Source organism: Magallana gigas, chromosome 8 (genome assembly GCF_963853765.1).
Source record: "Magallana gigas chromosome 8, xbMagGiga1.1, whole genome shotgun sequence".
NCBI classification, from domain to species: domain Eukaryota; kingdom Metazoa; phylum Mollusca; class Bivalvia; order Ostreida; family Ostreidae; genus Magallana; species Magallana gigas.
Window position 1 is genome coordinate 46,195,708 of NC_088860.1, and position 20,075 is coordinate 46,215,782.

Here is a 20,075-nt window from a genome sequence, read left to right on the forward strand (position 1 = left end):
ATTTCTTTTTCTACCATTAAATATTGGATACATACCCATATGCATGTTATTACAACCACTCTATTGCGTTCGTATACATAAATACTATTTTGATTTAACAATTATTGCTAATCAGTATCCGTTGAATACCAGATGTCGTGCATTTTGTGGTTGAATTCATTATTAAAATTTGTTGTTTATTGAAATTCATTCCCATATAATGTTAATGGGATAATTGGCCATGAATTTCTTGAAATTTTAATTTTCACTAATTTTACGAGAATATAAACTCACCTATACCAATGAGTCCTCGTGACTTTTTATCTTTAAATCTATATATAGATACCTGATAAGGTTTTCTCGACTGCGTTCGCATACAATTCACATTCCGCCCATTTTCATGTTTTGCACTTCAAAATGAAATATTGGTATTGGTGGTCCTGTTAAGTTGTATTTTTATGTTGTAAAGAAAATAATAGTTTGACGCGTTGCTAAGATCAGACAGACATAATTTCCAAACCAAACAAGCATTTTGTTGGTTTATGTACATACCAAAATGCAATGAACATCTACAAGCATTCAAAACTTAAATACAAAACATTGAAAACATGAATCTTCAGAAGCAAAAAGGTTTATTGTTTTGAACAAACAGCACAAACCAGTTCTCTCCCGGCAACATACGGAGGACATTTCAAAGAACCACAATGGGCCTCTACCATGTAAAACAGTTTACCATCTTTATTTGTAGATCCACCGTGTAAGGTGTCTGGATGACTGTCAACACAAGTGTATGTTGTTCCAGCATTATGATCATATTTACCCGCCATAAGGTAGCCATGATACTCCAGTGTCCATCCTTTGTAACACGTTTTTCTTGCTACAATGACATATAAGTTTAACAAAGTTCATATAAAATTTAATTTTTATTCATATCTAAAACGTCATAATTAATCAACATGCTAGTCATACTAGTATGGTTGTAAATTGACTTACGGACAACTAATCTATAATAAGTGAAGATATAGACCTTGCAAATATATTGGAATTCTAAAAGAATATTTTTTCATTATTATGAATGACCTTTGATACAAAAACCAATCAAATATTGACTACATTGATTAATAACATCAATGCTGTGTTTTTTCAAATCATACTCCCAATTTGCAGTTATTTACCTTTCCAAATATATGCAAATTTGATTTAACGGTCGCTGGTATTTACGAATTTCTGAAACTATTTTCTGTAAACTTAGACATGAAATGCACATACCTTTTAGCTAGAATTCAGTGTGTTTGAAAATTATTTCACATTCATTTTAAGTCTAAACACTAATGGGCTTAATTAGATTGGAAACACATCAACATATCCCCAAAAAAAATAATGAAATAAACATTCAGGCGATGCTCGTTATAACCTAGCAATGGTACATGTACTTAAATGTAAATTGATTAAAAAGTATTTCTGGTTTTTCATACTGACATTCATTGATATAGTAGGTATGGCAAGTGTCTTTGATCATATAATGTCAATACATGAGTGATTTGGCCAAAAGGGTTTTTTGTGCTTTAGTTATAAAACAATTAACCCTATTGCATGTCAGAACTTTCAATTTCTAGTAATCCAACGAACAAAAGAGCCGCATTGCATTTTATGATATACTGCTTTTGACAATAGAGTAAAATTATTTTTCCCTCGTTTAACATTTATAAAAATATATGATATCAAAACAGGTTAATCAGAAATAAACATCACAACCAGAAGAAGCGTATTAGTTTTCATTTGCCATTATTACCTGGAAACATCTGAACAACGGACCTTTGACGAACTAGACAAACGGCACATGGAATGTCATGATTGTGAAGTGTTTGGATGTTGCTTTTAAAAGTTTCTGTTTCATACTCTGCGCCATAAACGTAAGCTTTGTATCCTTCGTGCCCATCAGTGTACACTCCCCACTCAGGATTCCTCGGTAAACAGAGAGGTTCTACAGCCGCTCCGTTGTGACCGTAATTGGACCCTCCGGTAAACCCTACACGGAACAAAAATGATAATAACAAAATTAAGGAAGTGGGGTACAAAAAGAACATGTGCATTTCCAATTTTCAAATAACATGTTTTATGTAAAGTTATTTTTTCAGCCATTTTTTCTAGTTCTTTTATTATATGCCCCTGGCAATAAATTCAAACGTTGGTTAATAAATATTTGCATAGCTCTCAATTATTTTTGTATTCTCATAGACATTGTTTTTTTTTTCAAGCAATACAACATACATTTTAAATTATTGTTCATCTTTACACGATTTAAATTTGTTTATGGGGGTTTTGATATACCTTACCTGCAAAGACTAGCTCTGCATTGGAAGGGCATGTTTTCTTTCCCCATCTGGTGTAAACGACACTACTGTTAACAATGTCTGTTTAGAAACAAATTCATTAAGTTGTCTTACTATTTCATAAACTGGCTCCAAAAAACTTCACTTTAAAGGTTCTTATCTTACGAGGTTTTACGGTAGAATTCATGCTTTCCTTCAACTCCTTTATTGACTTTTCAACAACGTCAGTAAAACTTTTGAATTCCCGCCTCAAAACTTCTACTTGGTATGCTCCTAGAGCAGACGACAGCTTTCCTGTCAGATAGCCTTGCAACATGTTCTTGCAACTTTCGGCGTTCGTATTCGTTGGTGTAGCAGCAATCAGCACTAACAGCATTGCTAATTCCGTCCTCTGAGCAAGAATTTAAACAAAAAAGGTAAGAATAATAATAATATACAAATATAAACATATCCAAGACTGACCACTAGTACGTCTTATGCAATGCAATTAGATGCTAAATTCTGAATTTGTCTCTTAAAGCAGTTTCATGTTTCTACTTAATAACTGTACAATTTATGTTTCCTTCCATTTTATCAACGAATTGCATATCATACCATGTTCATGACTGGAATACCCTAAAAGAGTTGTATGCCGTTTGTGTCACCGAGAACATGTTACTTTGCGTTATATTTATATGATTTGACAGCATACATGTAAAGCATTCTCTGCAATTAACACGGAATATCATAATCAAATTGAAATAGGACACCAGGTATTGATAGGTACACATATGTTGTGGTTATTCCGTGATTTTACTTCATTTGGACACACAAAATCTGCGTTTACACTAAAAGTGCTCTATATTTATTAAATATCAACCAAATAAAGAATAAAAAGAATTTTCAAAAAATGTTCATAAGTCTTTATCAGCTGATTGATATTTTAAAAAAAAGTATTAAGAAAAACAGTTTTAGATGTTGTAATATTAATCTGATTTATGAATTTTACAAATGTACAATCATTTGCGCTTCTCTTCTAATAGCACATGAATTAAAATTACATATATATTGACATTAAATACATTGTATACAGTATATAATATTTTTTTATACGATATTCAAATTAGACAAAAAATCGATTTCTTTCGTGTTCTAATTCAATTATTTTTTCGGAAATGTTTTCATTTCATAAACTTTTACTGTCATTGGATTAATAAGAACATTTTCACATTCATCAGCTTTGTTTTCTTAACAAAAAATATTATATCGAACAAATATTTATTAAATATTACATGTATTTTGCAATTGTACATTAATTGTGACCAAATATTAAAAAACTGCAGCGTGTCGTTACAATTTCCATAGGATGTGTTGTTATATTTACCTATTGACAAGACCCCTCTCTCTTGGCCAGTATGATTTTGTCCCCATTCTGTTTGTCAGAGATGGTATTGAAATAGTTGTAGAGCTAGTGTTTTAGTCAAGTTCATTAGTACAAAGTCTTTACGAAGTAATTCTCTTAACCTTATTTGAAATCTGGACATTATTCCATAAACCTTATTATTCCAGAGGACGTTCGGGAGATTCGATTGATATTTTTTTTTGTTTTATTGGGGAGGCATACTTTTAGTAAGTTTTTATCATATAAATCTAATACGTAGTAGTTACCCGGGCGGTGGGAGGGATCCAGACACGCCCGATCCCATTTTTTGATCTGCATATGATCTTTATGTGCAGGTAATAATCATAAACGTAAACATGTAATTGGATGTAGATTAAGTGCGAAGAAAAGCACAAATAATTTTCAAACCAATCTGAAATACATGTACGAGAATCATCATCAGCATCCTTAAAAATATATATATTGTAAACATTAAAGTGCAATGCAAGAATATAATTCATAAATATATTTTCAATTTTCTTTTCTATAATCTTTTTGATGTTATGATTGTGTCACATGGATACAATCGAATAAAATTTAGTTTTTTATGAAATCATTTATTTACTTATTGATTCATCCATACATTTCATTATTAACTCATTCATGGTTCACTCGTGTTTGACTGGTATTCGTGTTCTGTCACGTGAATGTGTTATTTTGTGTTGTGATTAACCATATACGGTTATAGCTACAGAATGTTTATCTTTGGAAGTGGTAAAACAGGTTTTATGGGTGTGTATGGTCAGTGCTCATGTGTGAGTAATAGCACTCAATTTATAATGTTTTGCACCATGATTTTAAAACATAACTCGTTTGCCATCACACAGCGACAATTTTACGACTTGTCTGTTTAAATAAATTGAGACTGTCATCGGAATATGTTAAAGTTCTACTGAAGGGGAATTTGGCCACCTTCTCATCATTATCATTGTCATTTATCATAATAAAGTAACGTTGGAAAACTGAACCATGCACTCATTTGTTTATTTTGTAAGAGGAATAACGGCCCCGTGACACGTGAACTAAATTTAGAACATTCTTTAATACCTAGGTTATCTTCGTTACATTCTTTTTCAAATTTTTTTTAAAAAATATGTATAATATGTATAACAACATTTAAAACCAACTTTTCCTGATTAGTTTAAGAATTCATCTGTCCTGTCGTAAATTTTGAAGTTCTTCTCCCCTATTTGGGCCTCTATCGCAAATGAGATGATAATTATACCGCGTGGTTTATAGCGTTGTTCAGACACAGACGGAATTTTAGTTACTTTTGTATTGCATGATCGGATTATTTATAAAGTGTGTGAATTGTGATATATTCTGTACAGTTTCACAAATGTGTTTCCTGATACTTTATTGTACAGCATAACACGCATTTGAAAAACTGTATATACAGTAAAATAAGTACACCTTCACGGAGAAAAAAGATGGAGGGGTGGGGAACAATGTTCTATCCACAGAAATGATGGAGGAAATACAATGAAACATTATATCTTTTACATCAACTGTGAGCTATTTGCAAGAATCGCTGTAAGAATAAGTGCAAGTTGCGAGAATTGGACTAAAATTCGTGTAAACGGTGTATATACTAACCTTACAACTTAACAACTTATCATGTTGTAAATTTTAAATTTACACCCTCCAAGTAAATTCAAAATATTTACATATCTCTTTTCAGAATTAAAAATATGTTGAATTTGCGTTCTTTTATTTTGAGATTGGAGGTTTTCTATGTTCTCAGTTGATGTTGTTATAGTCCAGTAGATGCATTGTTCTGTTAGAGTTTATCATTATTTTACATTCCGGTCATAGATGGCAGTACTAGTAGCGTTTAGTTAGTAAATGTTAGTCGGTTGTCCTATGCATTCTATATATTTTTTAAATGATCATTTGAAATAAATCCTTGTGATATTCTCTCCCTGTTTATATGTCGCATTACGATTTTTATTTTATATTTTTTTCTTTGAATACACATACGGTGCAGTGGATAGCGATTTTAACTCCTGATACTGTTAAGACTACAACAAACATAAATTCAACATATTTGTTTTCAAAATCAAATGTTAAAAAAATGACCATCGAGTCAATTTTATAACCCGACTCAAAATTCAGTTCTTAACAGAATTAGCATGTTGTAATTGGAATATTTTAATCCCCTTCATTCCGAATTACTCGGTTATAATATCGACATCATACATTTTCTATTATGCCTGGCATCTACCTGGTGATCTCTAAGTCCAACCCTCCGACTTTTTATTCTGACTTGCACACATTTACACTTTCGTCAACTAAAAGATTGATTGATTTTTTCTAACAATTTATTAATCAATATTGTTCTTTTCATTTGAGAACTTGTAAACTGAAAGATAGTATCATAATTACTTAATACACTGATGCTTTGTTAATGAAACCGGAACTAGTGGTATGAAATCATAAATTAGAGTCATTGTTTATTCATTGTTCCTGGGTATGTAATTTTTTTTTTAAATATGACTCAGATATCCCGCGATCTCACATGTAGACTATCAACTGATAGAAATTAATTAAGATGCATAGTCTTCTTGTATTACGTCTACTTTAGAACTATAGAAATCACAGTGATAAGAATAATATTGTAAACAGATGAAAACACAAGTGCACGTTCTAAAACAAATCAGCAGATACGGATAACAGTCAAAAGAATTAAACCCGATAAACTGTACAAGAATAACAAAAGAAGGACACAAATGATATTGTTATTATCGTAATAAATTAGATATTGGATATGTAACTATATTACTTTAATATTTATCATGCTACATGTACAGTATGATAAAACTTGTCAACAAACACTTTAAGATAACAACACTTTTTCAGTCACTTTTTTAAAGTTTGTCAAGAATTTTTAGCGCTGTGACTTCCTGAAAGTTCTGCCGGTATTCCTTAAGTAAATGATACCTACTATCATTGTCATCCTTAAGGCAACATATTCCTATAAATATAAAGGAAATTTTCAAAGTTTGTTTGTTTGTTTGTTTAATGTATTGGTCTTCGTTTTTTTCATTTTAGTTTACATATTGTAATATTTTTAGTTTAAAAGTCTTTTAGAACAAAACAAAAAAAAACAATACAATAAAAAAGTAAATAAATAGACATTAGACAAATAAATGAAATTTTTTTAAAAAGCAATAATATGACAATGTATGGCTTGTTTGCTCAATCTTTTAACATTTTGTTAATTCATTAACATTTTCCAATGGGCTTTTTTAACATTTAATTCTGCTGTAATAATCATACTGATTTAAACTTTCGTGTTTGCCACACTGTTTGCTTACCTGGACGTACAATGAAGCGATAGGGGAGAAAAATCAGGTTGATGGGTGACGGAATCCGCCAGTCATAGTCATTGATTACAGTGTACCGCTCAAAGCGCCATAATTTTTCCGAATTTTCTTGTACTCTCTCAAACGTATAGCTACAAACAATCACTTTATTGTTATTTGTCTTTATAGCAAACAATACTTCTGGTTCACAAGAAATACATGTACATGTATATGAAAGTTGTACATACACACCCAACCAAAAACGAAATTAATATGAAACAAGAGGCCCATGGGCCACATCGCTCACCTGAGGAACAATAGGTATGATAAAATCAGCTCAATGGAGTCATAATACAAACTATCTGGACAATGTACAATAACTCATGTAAATCCTGTATAAATAAAATCCTTTCCCCCCCTGGATATTCTTATGTTTATAATCAATAGTCCCTTTTCTAACAGGATGATTTTATAGTCATATCAAATGTTGAGTATTGCAGTTCTAAAAAAGATCCCTAACAATAGTTTATATATGGGAAATAAACGTACATCAAACTCTGAACCTTCTCGTGAGGCCAAAGAATTGTCCTGGGGCCAAAGTCTTAACAATTATAAAGAATCATCTGGCTGATTAGTTTCTGAGAAGATTTTTTAAAGATTTACCCTATATATTCCTTTGTTAAACTGTTACCCCCCCCCCCCCCATTGTGGCCCCACCATACCCCTGGGGATCATTATTTTCACAACTTTGAATCTACACTACATGAGGATGCTTCCATACAAGTTCCAGCTTTGCCGGCGAATTAGTTTCTAAGAAGAAAATTTTTAAAGATTTACTGTATATATTTCTATGTTAAACTTCGATCCCCCATTGTGGCCCCACCCTACCCCCGGGGGTCATGATTTTCACAAATTTGAATCTTCACTACCTAAGGATGCATCCACACAAGAGTCAGCTTTCCTGGCCGATTAGTTTCTGAGAAGAAAATTTCTAAAGATTTACTCTATATATTTATTTGTTAAACTTCGACCCCCCATTATGACCCCATCCTCAGGTGAGCTAAAAAAAAAGGTTAAGTTTACAATTCAATAAGTTGGTTTCTGGAAGAACAGATTTTGAAAATTTTCGTAAAAATATTGACAATTTTTTTTTACCTTTTTAATCTTTAGCTTTTAAGATCTGTGTACAAACATAGAATTGTGAGCAAATCTCTGTATCTGGCCTATAATGTGAAGCTTAACACTCAAATATGGTTAGTGAATAGAAATTGTAAACAATTAAACACAAGAAACATGCACTACATGTATAACAAATAAAGAACACAATTTATTTTTTCGAAATGAATCATATATATACATGTATATACCTACATATTTTCGTAAGCGATATCAAACTCTATTTAAACTGAATAAACTAGAGGAAATGCCGAGCATCTCAACAAAACCTATTGCATTAATCTACCATTACGCAAAAGATAATGCCGAATTACCGATAGAATGAATTGTATTTCAGTACCCCTACATCAGATTTTGCTTAATTTGCGCAGGTAAACAGTTAACGTAACTGTTTGATTTACCGAAGTCTCTGTTTGATTTGATACGTAAAAATCACGAAATACAGACGATAGTTTCCAGGTTACAAAGCATAAATAATGAAAACGAAACGAAAATCAGAACAAGCTAACACCGACGTCATGTGTGAAAACTGTCAACGCATTGAAATATTTAGCCTCAATTTACTTCACAAAATCGGCACCAATATATTTTTCAGGTTTCAAAATTTCCCTTCATACGCGAACTGTTGCACAACAAGCAAATTCATCATAGTCAGATCGACCCTTTTTCGTATAATGGCATGGCTGCTTTCAACAAAGAACCTCGTTTTAGAAGTATGGAATACGAGTCTTGGTAAAATGGGTATGCAAACCCGGGCCGTGGAAAAATAAATGCCGGGGCAGATCGGCAATCGTCAATTCCAAATACGCATTATTTTACAGCAATATCTACAGCAAATACAAATATACTAGTCCATCAAATATCCTGAAATTTTAATGAGATTGGCAGATTAATAACTGCCAATCTTTTGTTTTGCCCAAGCCAAGTGGTGCCTACCCATTTTACCGGATGCCGAGCCCGAAGCTATCAAACTGATTTAAACACGCCTTTCCTTTATTATTATTTTCGTAATAACTTAGATTTGAAACAAAATTACCCCTTAATTTTTGCAATTTATATTTTCCTTCCTATTAGGATAATTTATGCTAAACAACGTTGAATTTGCCTCGGTAGTTCTTGAGAAGAAGATTTTTAAAAATGCACCCCCCTTTTGATACAGTTTTAAGGTTTTCTCCGCTTTGAATACAGATCGGACTTTTTTTTTTGCAATTTATATTCGCCCTCCCATAAGGATGCTTTGTGCCAAATTTGGTTAAAATTGGATAAGCAGTTTTAGAGAAGAAGTTCAAAATGTAAAAAGTTTACAGACGGACAGACGGACGACGGACAACATGTGATCAGAATAGCTCACTTGAGCTTTCAGCTCAGGTGAGCAAAAAATGCGTCATCCAGACAATATTGCTTGTACTAGTATATGTAAACATTTCGACGTGTATTTTCAAACCTTTTGCTTTCATTATTGACATAGTTTTCGTTGACAGATAGATATACATGCAAGTAAAACATTGCTTCGTTTTACCTGAACATAGCGATAACAAGGTTGACCAACAATAGGTTCGAGAACAACAGGTAGATGGCTGCTACTGCCTGTACTGTCCAGTCCTCTTGGGGACAACGGTTAATAGAGGGGTCAGCTTCCCAAATAGAGGTTATATTGGTGCAATCTGATTGGTCGCTACCTAATAATAATCGTAATTAAACAAAAATAATAATGATGATAATCCCGAAAGTAAACACATGCTTAATATAAAAAGGAGGTCAACATGTCGAAGTATACATGAATAAAAAGTACTCAGCATATGCAGATTTAAAGGTTTTGATTGAGGGATAAACATAACAATGTTTCCATACATAATTGGGTAAATGAAAGGAACCTACACTACATGAATACCTCTCTTGATAATTTATAACACTACTTAAAATAAGTTATAGTTTTATACACTTTATGGATATGTTTAGATGAACGAACTAAATGTGTTTTACGCTATCTCGTAATAACAGTAGAAATTAAATAGAACTAAACTATAACAGATGAAAATACATGCTTTTTACAAACTGTAATTAAAGTACTTGTTTTAAAAAGTAATGGCCGTGTGATAAGAGATATAACTTCAGAAAAAAATATCTATGTTTGGGAAACCATTAACATTTAAAATCATGTTCTAAGTTGTATTTTCTCAAATTAAAAGTTTCTTTCTGTTATGTATATACAAAAAATATAATTGAATTAAAATCAGTAAGCTAGTATAACTAGGTTAAAGTTACTTGTTTAATTAAGGTAATTAGCTGCAATAAACTGATTCAGACTGTGAATAACAAATGCCTATGCTTCTTTCACTTTCGGATTCCGAAGGTATCCGATCCATATTAGGATCTAATTTTTCCAACCTTGAATATCCATCATGTATTTAATACGTTGATATTAATCTATTAAGTATTTTAAAGTAGAAAAAGATTTACCGAGAGAAATTTTCTAAAATGTTATTAAATAAGCAGTAATACATTAATGAAGATTGCATTATGGTCTATGGGGACAAGCACATTTTTAAAGACAAAAAAATACTAGTAATATCAATAAATGATTTAATTGGTGGAAAGATGAATTTTATCATTAGGAATACAAAAACTATTGAAAATAAATTTTATACTGTATAGATTTTTTTAAAAATAATTTTTATAGAATAAAAGCAAAGGGGCGCACCTCTTAAAGAAAAGGAAAAGGTCATTAATTAGGACACATTCCACTCTTACATATTGATACTTAAACATAAAAATTATGTCCAAGTATACTGAGTATTAAGCCCATACATATCTGTAATGCACCCACATTCATTTAATCTGGGGCTATTATGGATCGAATACCTTAATTCGGTTGTTTATTCTTTTGTGAATATTGATCCCGACATTAATTTGACTTCAGTATTCAGATTTTTGTTAAATTTTTCTAACCTATGATATATTTGAAAGAGATAATGATTCTACTTACTTCAATTTGAAAAAATTTTACACACGAAAAGCTAGTAGATGCTTGTTTTAGTATAGTTTATAATCCAACCCTCGCCCTATCGGATAGACTAACAGTTTTGAAAGCAATATACCATGGCCAAACATAGAATATGGTAGAATAGCTTTTGTGTTTAACTTTTCCACAAAGCATCGCTTTTCAGTTCTTAAGTAGAGTTATTTAAGTGCTGTTTTTTTTTTTACTTTTTTCTATTCAAATTGAATCTCTTTTTTTACCCCCAGGGAGGGGGGGGGCAGTATTTGAACAAACTTAAAGCTACCATATGTTAGAAAGTAAATGATAAAGATAAGACATTGCAAGTTTTCGGTTCTTGAGAATGTTTAAATAACCTTACCCTCTACCCTTTCAACCAACAGGTTGCTTTGTGCAAGGTATGGTTAAAATTGATCAAGTAATTTTAGGGAAAAGTTAAAAATGTTAAAAGTCTACGACAACGACTAGGAAACACTTGATCAGAAAAAATCATTTGAGCCTTCGGTTTCTTTTTTTCATTAGTTAATTTTAAAAAAAATTTATTGACGTTAATATTACAATTAAAACACAATCATGAACAAGACACGGAAAAGAAATAAATAGATTACCGTCTAGAGATTCAAGGTTAAGCTCAGCATAGAGCTGCCAGTACGGGTAGTAAATAATTGTCCAAATTCTCCAGTTAGTCCAATCTCCGTTCCATATTGTTTGATGATCCGGCCAAATGTTAGCATGGTAGTAAATTCCAACTCCCAACACCACAAATACAGCCAAGATTAAGAAACCTAACAAATCTTTAAGCTTAAAACAAAGATAAGAACGTAAGTGGAATGCATTGTATTATATCTGATTATTTTTAATGAAGTGTTATTGAAAATTGATATAAATAAAAACAAGTAATGGTTAAAAAAATGTTTACCATCTCTTTTATCATGATAAGAGTGGGTCCCATTTTTCTGTGAATGAGAAATACTTCCAAGAATCTAAGATACATAACTAGCAAGGACAGAGCGAACATTCGCCTGGCAATAGTGAATGTCTCATCGATATAAAAATGCCGAACGAACAGTGCCGCAATGAGCAATGCGTATGAAAGCAGATCCACCAGATTCCAGAAGTCGTAAAGGTATCTCTTCATTCGTGACCACCAGTTTCTGTGGGAGCGACCTCTTGTCTCCAAACAGCCCTTGTAAATAAATCAACTAATTGGATAATTGTTTACAGTATTGAATCTGTACAAATTCTTTAATGAACTGTGCAACTTTAAATATGTAAATATGTCTGTCAAATCTTAATTGATTTATTGTTGCCTTGACATAATCTTATAATTAAAGAAACTCGCTATTGAATAAAAAAATATGCCAATTTTTGATATTACAAAACAGCTGATGAGTTCTTCGATGAAATCTCCAGCTCCCCAGAAGTAAACATAGTATTCAAATACTCGTGCAATGTCTAAAACGTAGTATTTAGTGCTAATACTTGTCAGAACAAATGCACTGTACATCACCAACATTGTAAAAAACATCATCTAAACAAATAAAATAAATAATTTGTTAGTTTGAATACACAATTTAATCTAAAGTCTGTAAATGTATTGGACTTGACTTTGATGTTATTTTATTTTTAATTTTTTTTTTTTTTTTAACAGTTAATTATAATTTGATACAATGTATTGATTTAATTAAAATTCAATCGTATGATAAAAAGCAAGAGACATATGCGAATTAAAGCATTAAACACAAATGCGTTATTCTTACAGAAGTTTCAAGAGATTGTTTGGCTTTTAATAACACTTCAGTGCCTTGTTTATATTTGTCAATTACACATTGCTTAGAAAAAAAAAATTTGAAAGTGAATAAAAAAAATTAAAGCCTATCTACTTACGTAATTGAATACATATTTCGTCAAAGGCGCAGTAAAGAATAATTTTGGCTTGCTGATCGCAGACTGCAAATATATTTAAAGAAAATCTGAGAATATTTGTTAATATTGAATGTGCTTATAATTTTGGTTGGTTTATATACATGTAGATATGGTTCAGTGAATTTTGTCTATAGTTAAACAATTGTTAGACTGTAACTGTGCCTTATTTCACATCATTAGCGGTTGCTAATCATGTTTTATCACTTAAAGAACAGATTGATACATGTTTGAATAACATAATACATGTCTCTAATAGTTTATTGTTTTGCTGACATTTATGCAACGATATTTAAAGTTTATTACTTAAATAAAATGCACCAACTTAACACTTTTTAAATATATTTTAAAAGTTCATAAACTAACAGTTTTATTTATTCACATGACAATTCCTATAAGATTCAAATCCAAAAAAGTTGTCCTGTTTGGATTTTATTGACTATTTCTATCGATAATACTTGCCATCATGAATGGTTTTAGATCTGGTGCCAAGGTGTTGTACCACTGTTTGTTCATGTTCTTCTGAGAGCAGGTGTGGGCTACGACATCATACATGAAATTTTCATAAGCAAAAGTTAATGGGCTGGAATGAATTCCCCAGATAGTTGCTTCGTCATCCATCAAATCAATCGCATTTCGTGTGTCCTCTTCGAACATTATGTCCATGATGCTGATACAACGCTGTTCAAACAATCTAATTGAATGCACTGTTATTAAAAATTTGTTGAAATGTAATAACAAAATAACAAACTCCACGAAAAAGAAACAATATAATCAAAGTTAAGTTTATTGTTGAAAAAGATTTTGTATTTGAAAATCTGAAACAAGTTAAATGTTCGTTTTTTGTTGCATGTACTGTAGTTCTTACTTTGAATGGTTCTCAAGTTCATTGGATAATATTTGTTCTTTGACATTGTCAGCTTTCTTTGAGAGCTTTTGAAGAATTGCCGCACAGATTAGGCCGGTCACTGTAACAAATATATACTGTCACTGACATGGAAACCATCTCATGAAAACATTAAACTTTTATTTAATTCAATGTCAGTTAAACATAAAATATCAGCACAAGCATCTAAAAATTCTGATTGATCAATTATAAAACACATACAAAGATGGTTTTTGCTTTTAAGCCAAAATATTTCAGCAAGTTTCTTTCTATTGGCAAATATTGTCCACAGTAAGAGATCAGAAATACGCTCATCCGTATCATCGTCCTCTATATCATCATTTTTTCCTGCAAAATAAAAACAATTCAAGAATAAATATATGAAACAAACAAAAATGTAGTTGACCACATCATGCATCTAAACAAAGGAGTCAAACTTTTGCTCATTTAGTTTCCATTGAAGCAAAAGTATTGCAATTTTAATTCAAACCTAAAATAAATTGGAACTGAAGTAATCTAAGCAAACCTATAGATCTAAAATTGAATAACCTCTCAATACTGTCCATATGTTACCCTTATTTAAATATGTTACAACTCTTTGTCGCACTTTGTTTTAGAGGTCATGATTTTTACAAACATACCAACATTTTGAAAGGAATATCTCCTGTGAGTATTGACTTTTCTGTGGACGTTTCTTGTTATATATATATATATATATATATATATATATATATATATATATATATATATATATATATATATATATATATATATATATATATATATATATCTATATGTGTGTGTGTGTGTGTGTGTGTGTGTGTGTGTGTGTGTGTGTGTGTGTGTGTGTGTGTGTGTGTGTGTTTGTGTGTGTATGTGTATGTGTGTGCATTTAAAGGAGTGTAGCCATTACCTTAATAAAAAGGAACGGGTTGCTCAACGGCAAGAGGCATTGTGCTTATGAAAACGAAGGATGGGCGTTCGACAATAATTTTAGACATGTTATGCTTATTTTTATCAACTGAGTTTAATAGTAAAACAAAAATGACATGATTTTATTCTTTATATTTTAATTATAGTATAAACATTTACCTTGATATCGCAGAATTTCACAGCACAACAGTCTTGCTGCTTGTGCGACAGACTTGTAAAAATTTATTGTCATTTTATGACCATCTTTACAATCGGGATGTTTTTCTGTTGCATTTGAATTGTCATTCACACAAATGTAGACGTGGCATAGTCTTTCTGCGTGTTTCTCGTTTATTTGCTGCAAAAAAACAACCTCAAAACAGAACAGACATACTTCATAATAAAACATTTACATTCCTATAAATGGTCATAATATAAACATTAGAATAAACGGTAGAATAACAAAAAATAAATATTGTAATGTTTTCAAATTTTAAACTGTTTTTGCATACACGTAATCTTGGACATTGTACCTTTATCGAATACTATTCTTACCGAGAATAAGAAAATCCCACGCAAGGTATAAAACTAAATTTGGTAGGGGCACACTGTTAACTTCCAATTCCCTATATTTTTGTTCTCCTCCCCCCTCTCCCCACTTTATAAAGTCATCAAAATATATGAGGGTTAACATGTATATGTACATTTTCTTCATCAACTACCTACTAGTTATTGTATAATAAGTACAATTTTTTCTGTATAAGAAAATGATGCATTAAAAACGAATTATTACAGACAAGTTAAATAGAAAATTTACACAGATACACATTCCGCGTACGATTTGTTAACATTGTTTTCATTACCACACACCATAGCTGATTGCCGAGAACATTTTAGCCTGAAATCAAATATCACACGGAAAATTACGGGTTCAAAATACAACTCGGGTTTTAATTAAATATAGATTATATCATTAATAATTTTGTTTCTGTAAAATATGATGCAACAAAATTATATTGCATGAAAGTTAATGTTTACGCAGGTATACACTCTGCGTACGATTTAATATATTCGATGTACAGGTAATTATGTTATCTTGTTCTTAAGAACTTCGTTTTTTTTATTTTCAATGTTAACAGATATGATTTACATATAATTTTGGTTAATTTTTATCTAAAAAATTTAAAAATTAGTATCCTGACGGAATGTTGGATAGGATTTTACAATTCATGTTCGATAAATATTCGAAAACGGCGCATCGAACGAGTTGCAACTTAGTAATAAATTTACTTGCCTATGAAAAGGCACGAAACGATGAACACAATAGGATAAACGGAAGAATTGTTGAAATTAAACGATAAACCTGATAGGATTAACGCACGATAGGATAGGATTTACGCACGATAGAACAGTATACACGCACGATAGGATAGAATTAACGCACGATAGAACAGTATACACGCACGATACGATAGGATTGATACACGATACGATAGGATAGGATTGTAAAAAATAACGTTGCGGGTACTGTAAGTCTTGTTAAAGTGTTTTAAAAAAGTTATGATATTGAAAGTCTATATAAATATCGTTGTCATTTTAATAAAACAAAGTATATAAAATTCAAATTTTCTTTATATTTATGAAAATGTAACAGATAAGTGTATTTTTCTTTCTAAATAATATAAAAACGAAGTAATTGAAAATATTAAGAAATGAATGTATAACGATCCACCTAGGAATTAATGTAAAACTGCGTTTATAATTACTACATTTTAACATTCTGAAAACATAATATGACCTATTGCGGCATTTGTAGGCATTTCGGTTGCGGACTACACAGAAGCTGTCGGTACCAAGTCTGACATTTCTTTCCGAGGTCACATGTGTACTACCAGCGACTTGACCGAAACTGACCAGGAGGCGACAAACAACAGGACAGAGATTGATCTCCAATCCGATATTACTCCGATCGGTCAACCAGTTCTCGAAAGTACTAGGATTGGAAATCACAGCATAAGGTATTTATTATGTTTAGTATGGTTATAATTATATGGTGTTATAACTGTATAATTATATGATATGGGTCTAGTAGAATACATTTATTACATAAATTACAAATGAAATTAAACATAATAATGTAAAAGGGAATAGAAAAAAATGTTATAATGTAATAATTAAGATAATTCCCTAAATTGCAGGTCTGCAGGTTCCGACAATCACTTTGGCCAATTCAATGTTTCGGTTGCCTCAACAAACGCACCGCGACAAATGAACGAGACCTCTGATCAGTTTGGCCGATTCAATGTTTCGGTTGCCTCAACAAACGCACCGCGACCAATGAACGAGACCTTTGTCATCGAAGCTGCAATTTCGGACACCAGTAAAACCGATGACGAATCAGACGAAGGGTAATTTCTATTCCTATATTTATTTTTACACTTTCAATTGACCCCAAAAATGCAGTTAATTTTAACATACATTATAATGTGTGATTATCATAATTCCAATATACTGTAGAACCAGCGATACAGGCCCTACCCACGACCCTATCCACGATACCATCTCGTACCTTTTCAATGAAACAGCGGAATCCTTTGGACCCATTGAGCAAGTGGCCCAGAATGAAGAAGAGTAAAGCATTTAAAAACTATTCATACAGAAATACACGTTCTATTGATTGCAAAATCCTATGGATTAATAAGACATTTTTGGGTTGTTGTTTTTTTTTAGATCAATTGCCGAAGTGGAACCGATGGAAGTGACCGTCAATCGGCCCATCACGTATCAAATAGAAGATCATGGAACGAACCAGGGAAAGCGGAAATTGTCGGACAGCAGAGGTTTCACTTACACTGTGAAAGTAAGAGATAAATATATAGTTTTCATCTGACACTAAAAAAAATCCGTTTGCTTTATACAGAAGATTAATATATGTAATATATTTTTCAGCGTCTACGGAAAAACAACACCATCACGGATTGGTGTTGCAGTGTAAGATCAAAAACCCATCGATGTCCAGCAACCGTTGTGCAGAACGGCGATAACTTTAGAAATGGACCAAGTGCTCACAACCATCAAGCAAAACCGGGAATTGGCACCGCAGTAAAGATCATGGCGGAGGTAGGAACAATATGAATGATATGAATTAAAGTATTTATATGATTGGACAATTAACACAAAAATGTGTAATGTCTTATATTTTTTACAGGTCAAGGCTCGCGCAAAAAATGAAGTTTTCACGTCTGCCGCCACCATTGTACAAGACGTACTGCAGGCCAGAGTCAATGAGAGTGAATCAGACAACAGCAGACCTGACGTAGAAAAACTCATTCGACGGGCAAACAGAGCGCGAGAAAAAATGCGACCAAAACATCCCGTCAACCTTGAAGATTTCCGGGTATATATAATAATTATCATACAATTATTTAATGTTTTAAACTTTAAAAAAATATTATCTTATTGAAATGTAATTATATCACAAATTTTAGGTGGACCATGCATTTATTCCCGATAACTTCTACTTGGAAGTAGCCAAAGTTGACGACCGCCGCCATTTCCTATTTGCTACACCGGACGGATTGGACACCCTGGCAAAAGCGAAACGTTGGTATATGGATGGGACATTTAAAATTGTACGGGCCCCTTTCTACCAGCTGCTGACAATCCATGCGTTCATAAAATCTGCCGACGCCATGAAACAGGTCCCACTGGCATTCATCCTGATGTCTGGAAAACGGAAGACGGATTATGCTAAGGTGTGAGAACTTCTTAAGTAATAAATTATTATGAAAAGGTAGATTGTTGGCAATAACGTATTAAAATTCATGTTGGTCTGTTTTTCAGGTACTCTCGGTTCTTTTGGCCACATGCCAAGACAACCCAAAGTTGACAGCGTAGTTGTTGATTTTGAGGCGGGTCTCTTGCAAGCCATACGAGAGACAATGCCGGACCTTAAAATCCATGGATGTGCGTTCCACTGGACACTGGTTGGCATCGTCGTCTCAACGACAAGTCCCCAAATGGACAGCTGCCTTTCTACTTATCGGTGCCACTTCTCCACCAAGAGGCGTCACTACTTCCCATCCAGCGGAAACTGGTATTGGAAGGAAAGCTTTGCCGTCGACAGAGGAAAACTGGCCAACAACAGCGAATCTTTCGGTTGTGGGACAAGTATGAAGACAAGTAACTTCGTTCTCGTCGGTTCCTCTTCCTCTGTGGTAAAGTCATTGGACCAATCGACAAATAGACTTAACATTACTGACTGACGATGTATGACAAGAGAGTTCTTCAGATTTTTTCGTCACCTCGCTGCTACATTGCGTTATAGGATCTGAAATCTCTCAGAATGACAGTTCATTGGTTGGGTTTGTATATGTGGAATTTATTGTGAGCATTGTAAAGCTTTTAATTATTCTCAGTTAACCTGTATTGATAAATCATGTGTTCTTTTTCAGATTTTTTTTTTAAATTTCACGTTCAACTTGTTAAATATAGCAATAATTTATTTTGATAGTTTTGGAATAGAAGTTTTTATATATTTGAGATGAAAATTTCAGAAGCATTTTTATTCCCTTTTTTCTGATAAGAATATGTTTTTTAGCTCTTTGGGTTTAATAATTTATTTTTTCCAATGAAATTTAAATTTTTACTTTTGGGTTTAAATTCTTATTTTTTACATTCAAAATTATGGCTCTTAAAGAGGAGGCCTCCACGTGGCAAGAGCTGGGCAACGATAACAACATTCGTTCTCTCTGGGTAGAAATGAGTAATAACATGATACCGGCAGACATCCTCATAAATCATTTATATAGCTATTTGGAAACGATAGCTTTTTATATTACTTTAAATATCATTAATATAGCAATTTTAATATGAATCCATTTAAATATAAGCAAAATAAAACAAAACAAAACTAAACAAAAACTAATGAATCTACCGGGGGACGGATTGACTAAAGCATGGGGACGGATCGACCAAAATAATGTGTAATTAACATTATACCAGGGGACGGTTTGACTAAAGTTGGGGATGGTTTAACCAAAACTAAGGGGCGGATTTACATTGCCTAAATAATTATACGATGGGACGGTTTGACCAAATTTTGGGGACGGATTAGCCAAAATATAGGGAACGGATTGACCGG

General features: G+C 32.3%; 3 protein-coding genes across 5 annotated transcripts in view; 1 reads left to right on the forward strand and 2 right to left on the reverse strand.

The window, feature by feature from the left end:
* LOC105339282 (limbin) overlaps nt 1-20,075 on the forward strand; it is a 502,381-nt gene that overhangs the window by 17,600 nt on the left and 464,706 nt on the right. The gene's annotated exons all lie outside the window — the stretch shown is intronic.
* LOC105345275 (uncharacterized) lies at nt 597-2,966 on the reverse strand. The gene is made up of 5 exons (XM_066068029.1): nt 2,907-2,966; nt 2,478-2,703; nt 2,316-2,393; nt 1,772-2,008; nt 597-856 (listed from the first exon to the last, which is right to left on the reverse strand). The coding sequence occupies exons 1-5, from the start codon at nt 2,913-2,915 to the stop codon at nt 612-614; spliced, it is 795 nt and encodes a 264-aa protein (XP_065924101.1). The 5' UTR covers nt 2,916-2,966; the 3' UTR covers nt 597-611.
* Nucleotides 6,036-20,075, reverse strand: part of LOC105346400 (transient receptor potential cation channel subfamily M member 2) — a 37,007-nt gene continuing 22,967 nt past the window's right edge. For 2 of the 3 annotated variants that reach the window (XM_066068020.1, XM_066068021.1), the window contains 11 exons: nt 15,113-15,290; nt 14,243-14,368; nt 14,003-14,102; nt 13,597-13,828; nt 13,099-13,161; nt 12,590-12,742; nt 12,131-12,397; nt 11,820-12,012; nt 9,733-9,892; nt 7,050-7,189; nt 6,036-6,706 (listed from right to left, as the gene is read on the reverse strand). In XM_066068020.1, the coding sequence (XP_065924092.1) occupies nt 6,600-6,706; nt 7,050-7,189; nt 9,733-9,892; nt 11,820-12,012; nt 12,131-12,397; nt 12,590-12,742; nt 13,099-13,161; nt 13,597-13,828; nt 14,003-14,102; nt 14,243-14,368; nt 15,113-15,290 (1,719 nt within the window). In that variant the 3' untranslated portion in view covers nt 6,036-6,599. The remainder of the gene's footprint in view (nt 6,707-7,049; nt 7,190-9,732; nt 9,893-11,819; nt 12,013-12,130; nt 12,398-12,589; nt 12,743-13,098; nt 13,162-13,596; nt 13,829-14,002; nt 14,103-14,242; nt 14,369-15,112; nt 15,291-20,075) is intronic. The other variant, XM_066068022.1, reaches the window with a different exon arrangement.

Bases quoted from the DNA above. Each gene is read 5' to 3' on its own strand.
- LOC105345275 (XM_066068029.1), bottom strand. The intron at 2,394-2,477 runs GTAAGATAAGAA...GTTTCTAAACAG, and splicing joins GAATTCTACCGTAAAACCTC to ACATTGTTAACAGTAGTGTC. The intron at 2,009-2,315 runs GTAAGGTATATC...TGTTCCGTGTAG, and splicing joins TGCAGAGCTAGTCTTTGCAG to GGTTTACCGGAGGGTCCAAT.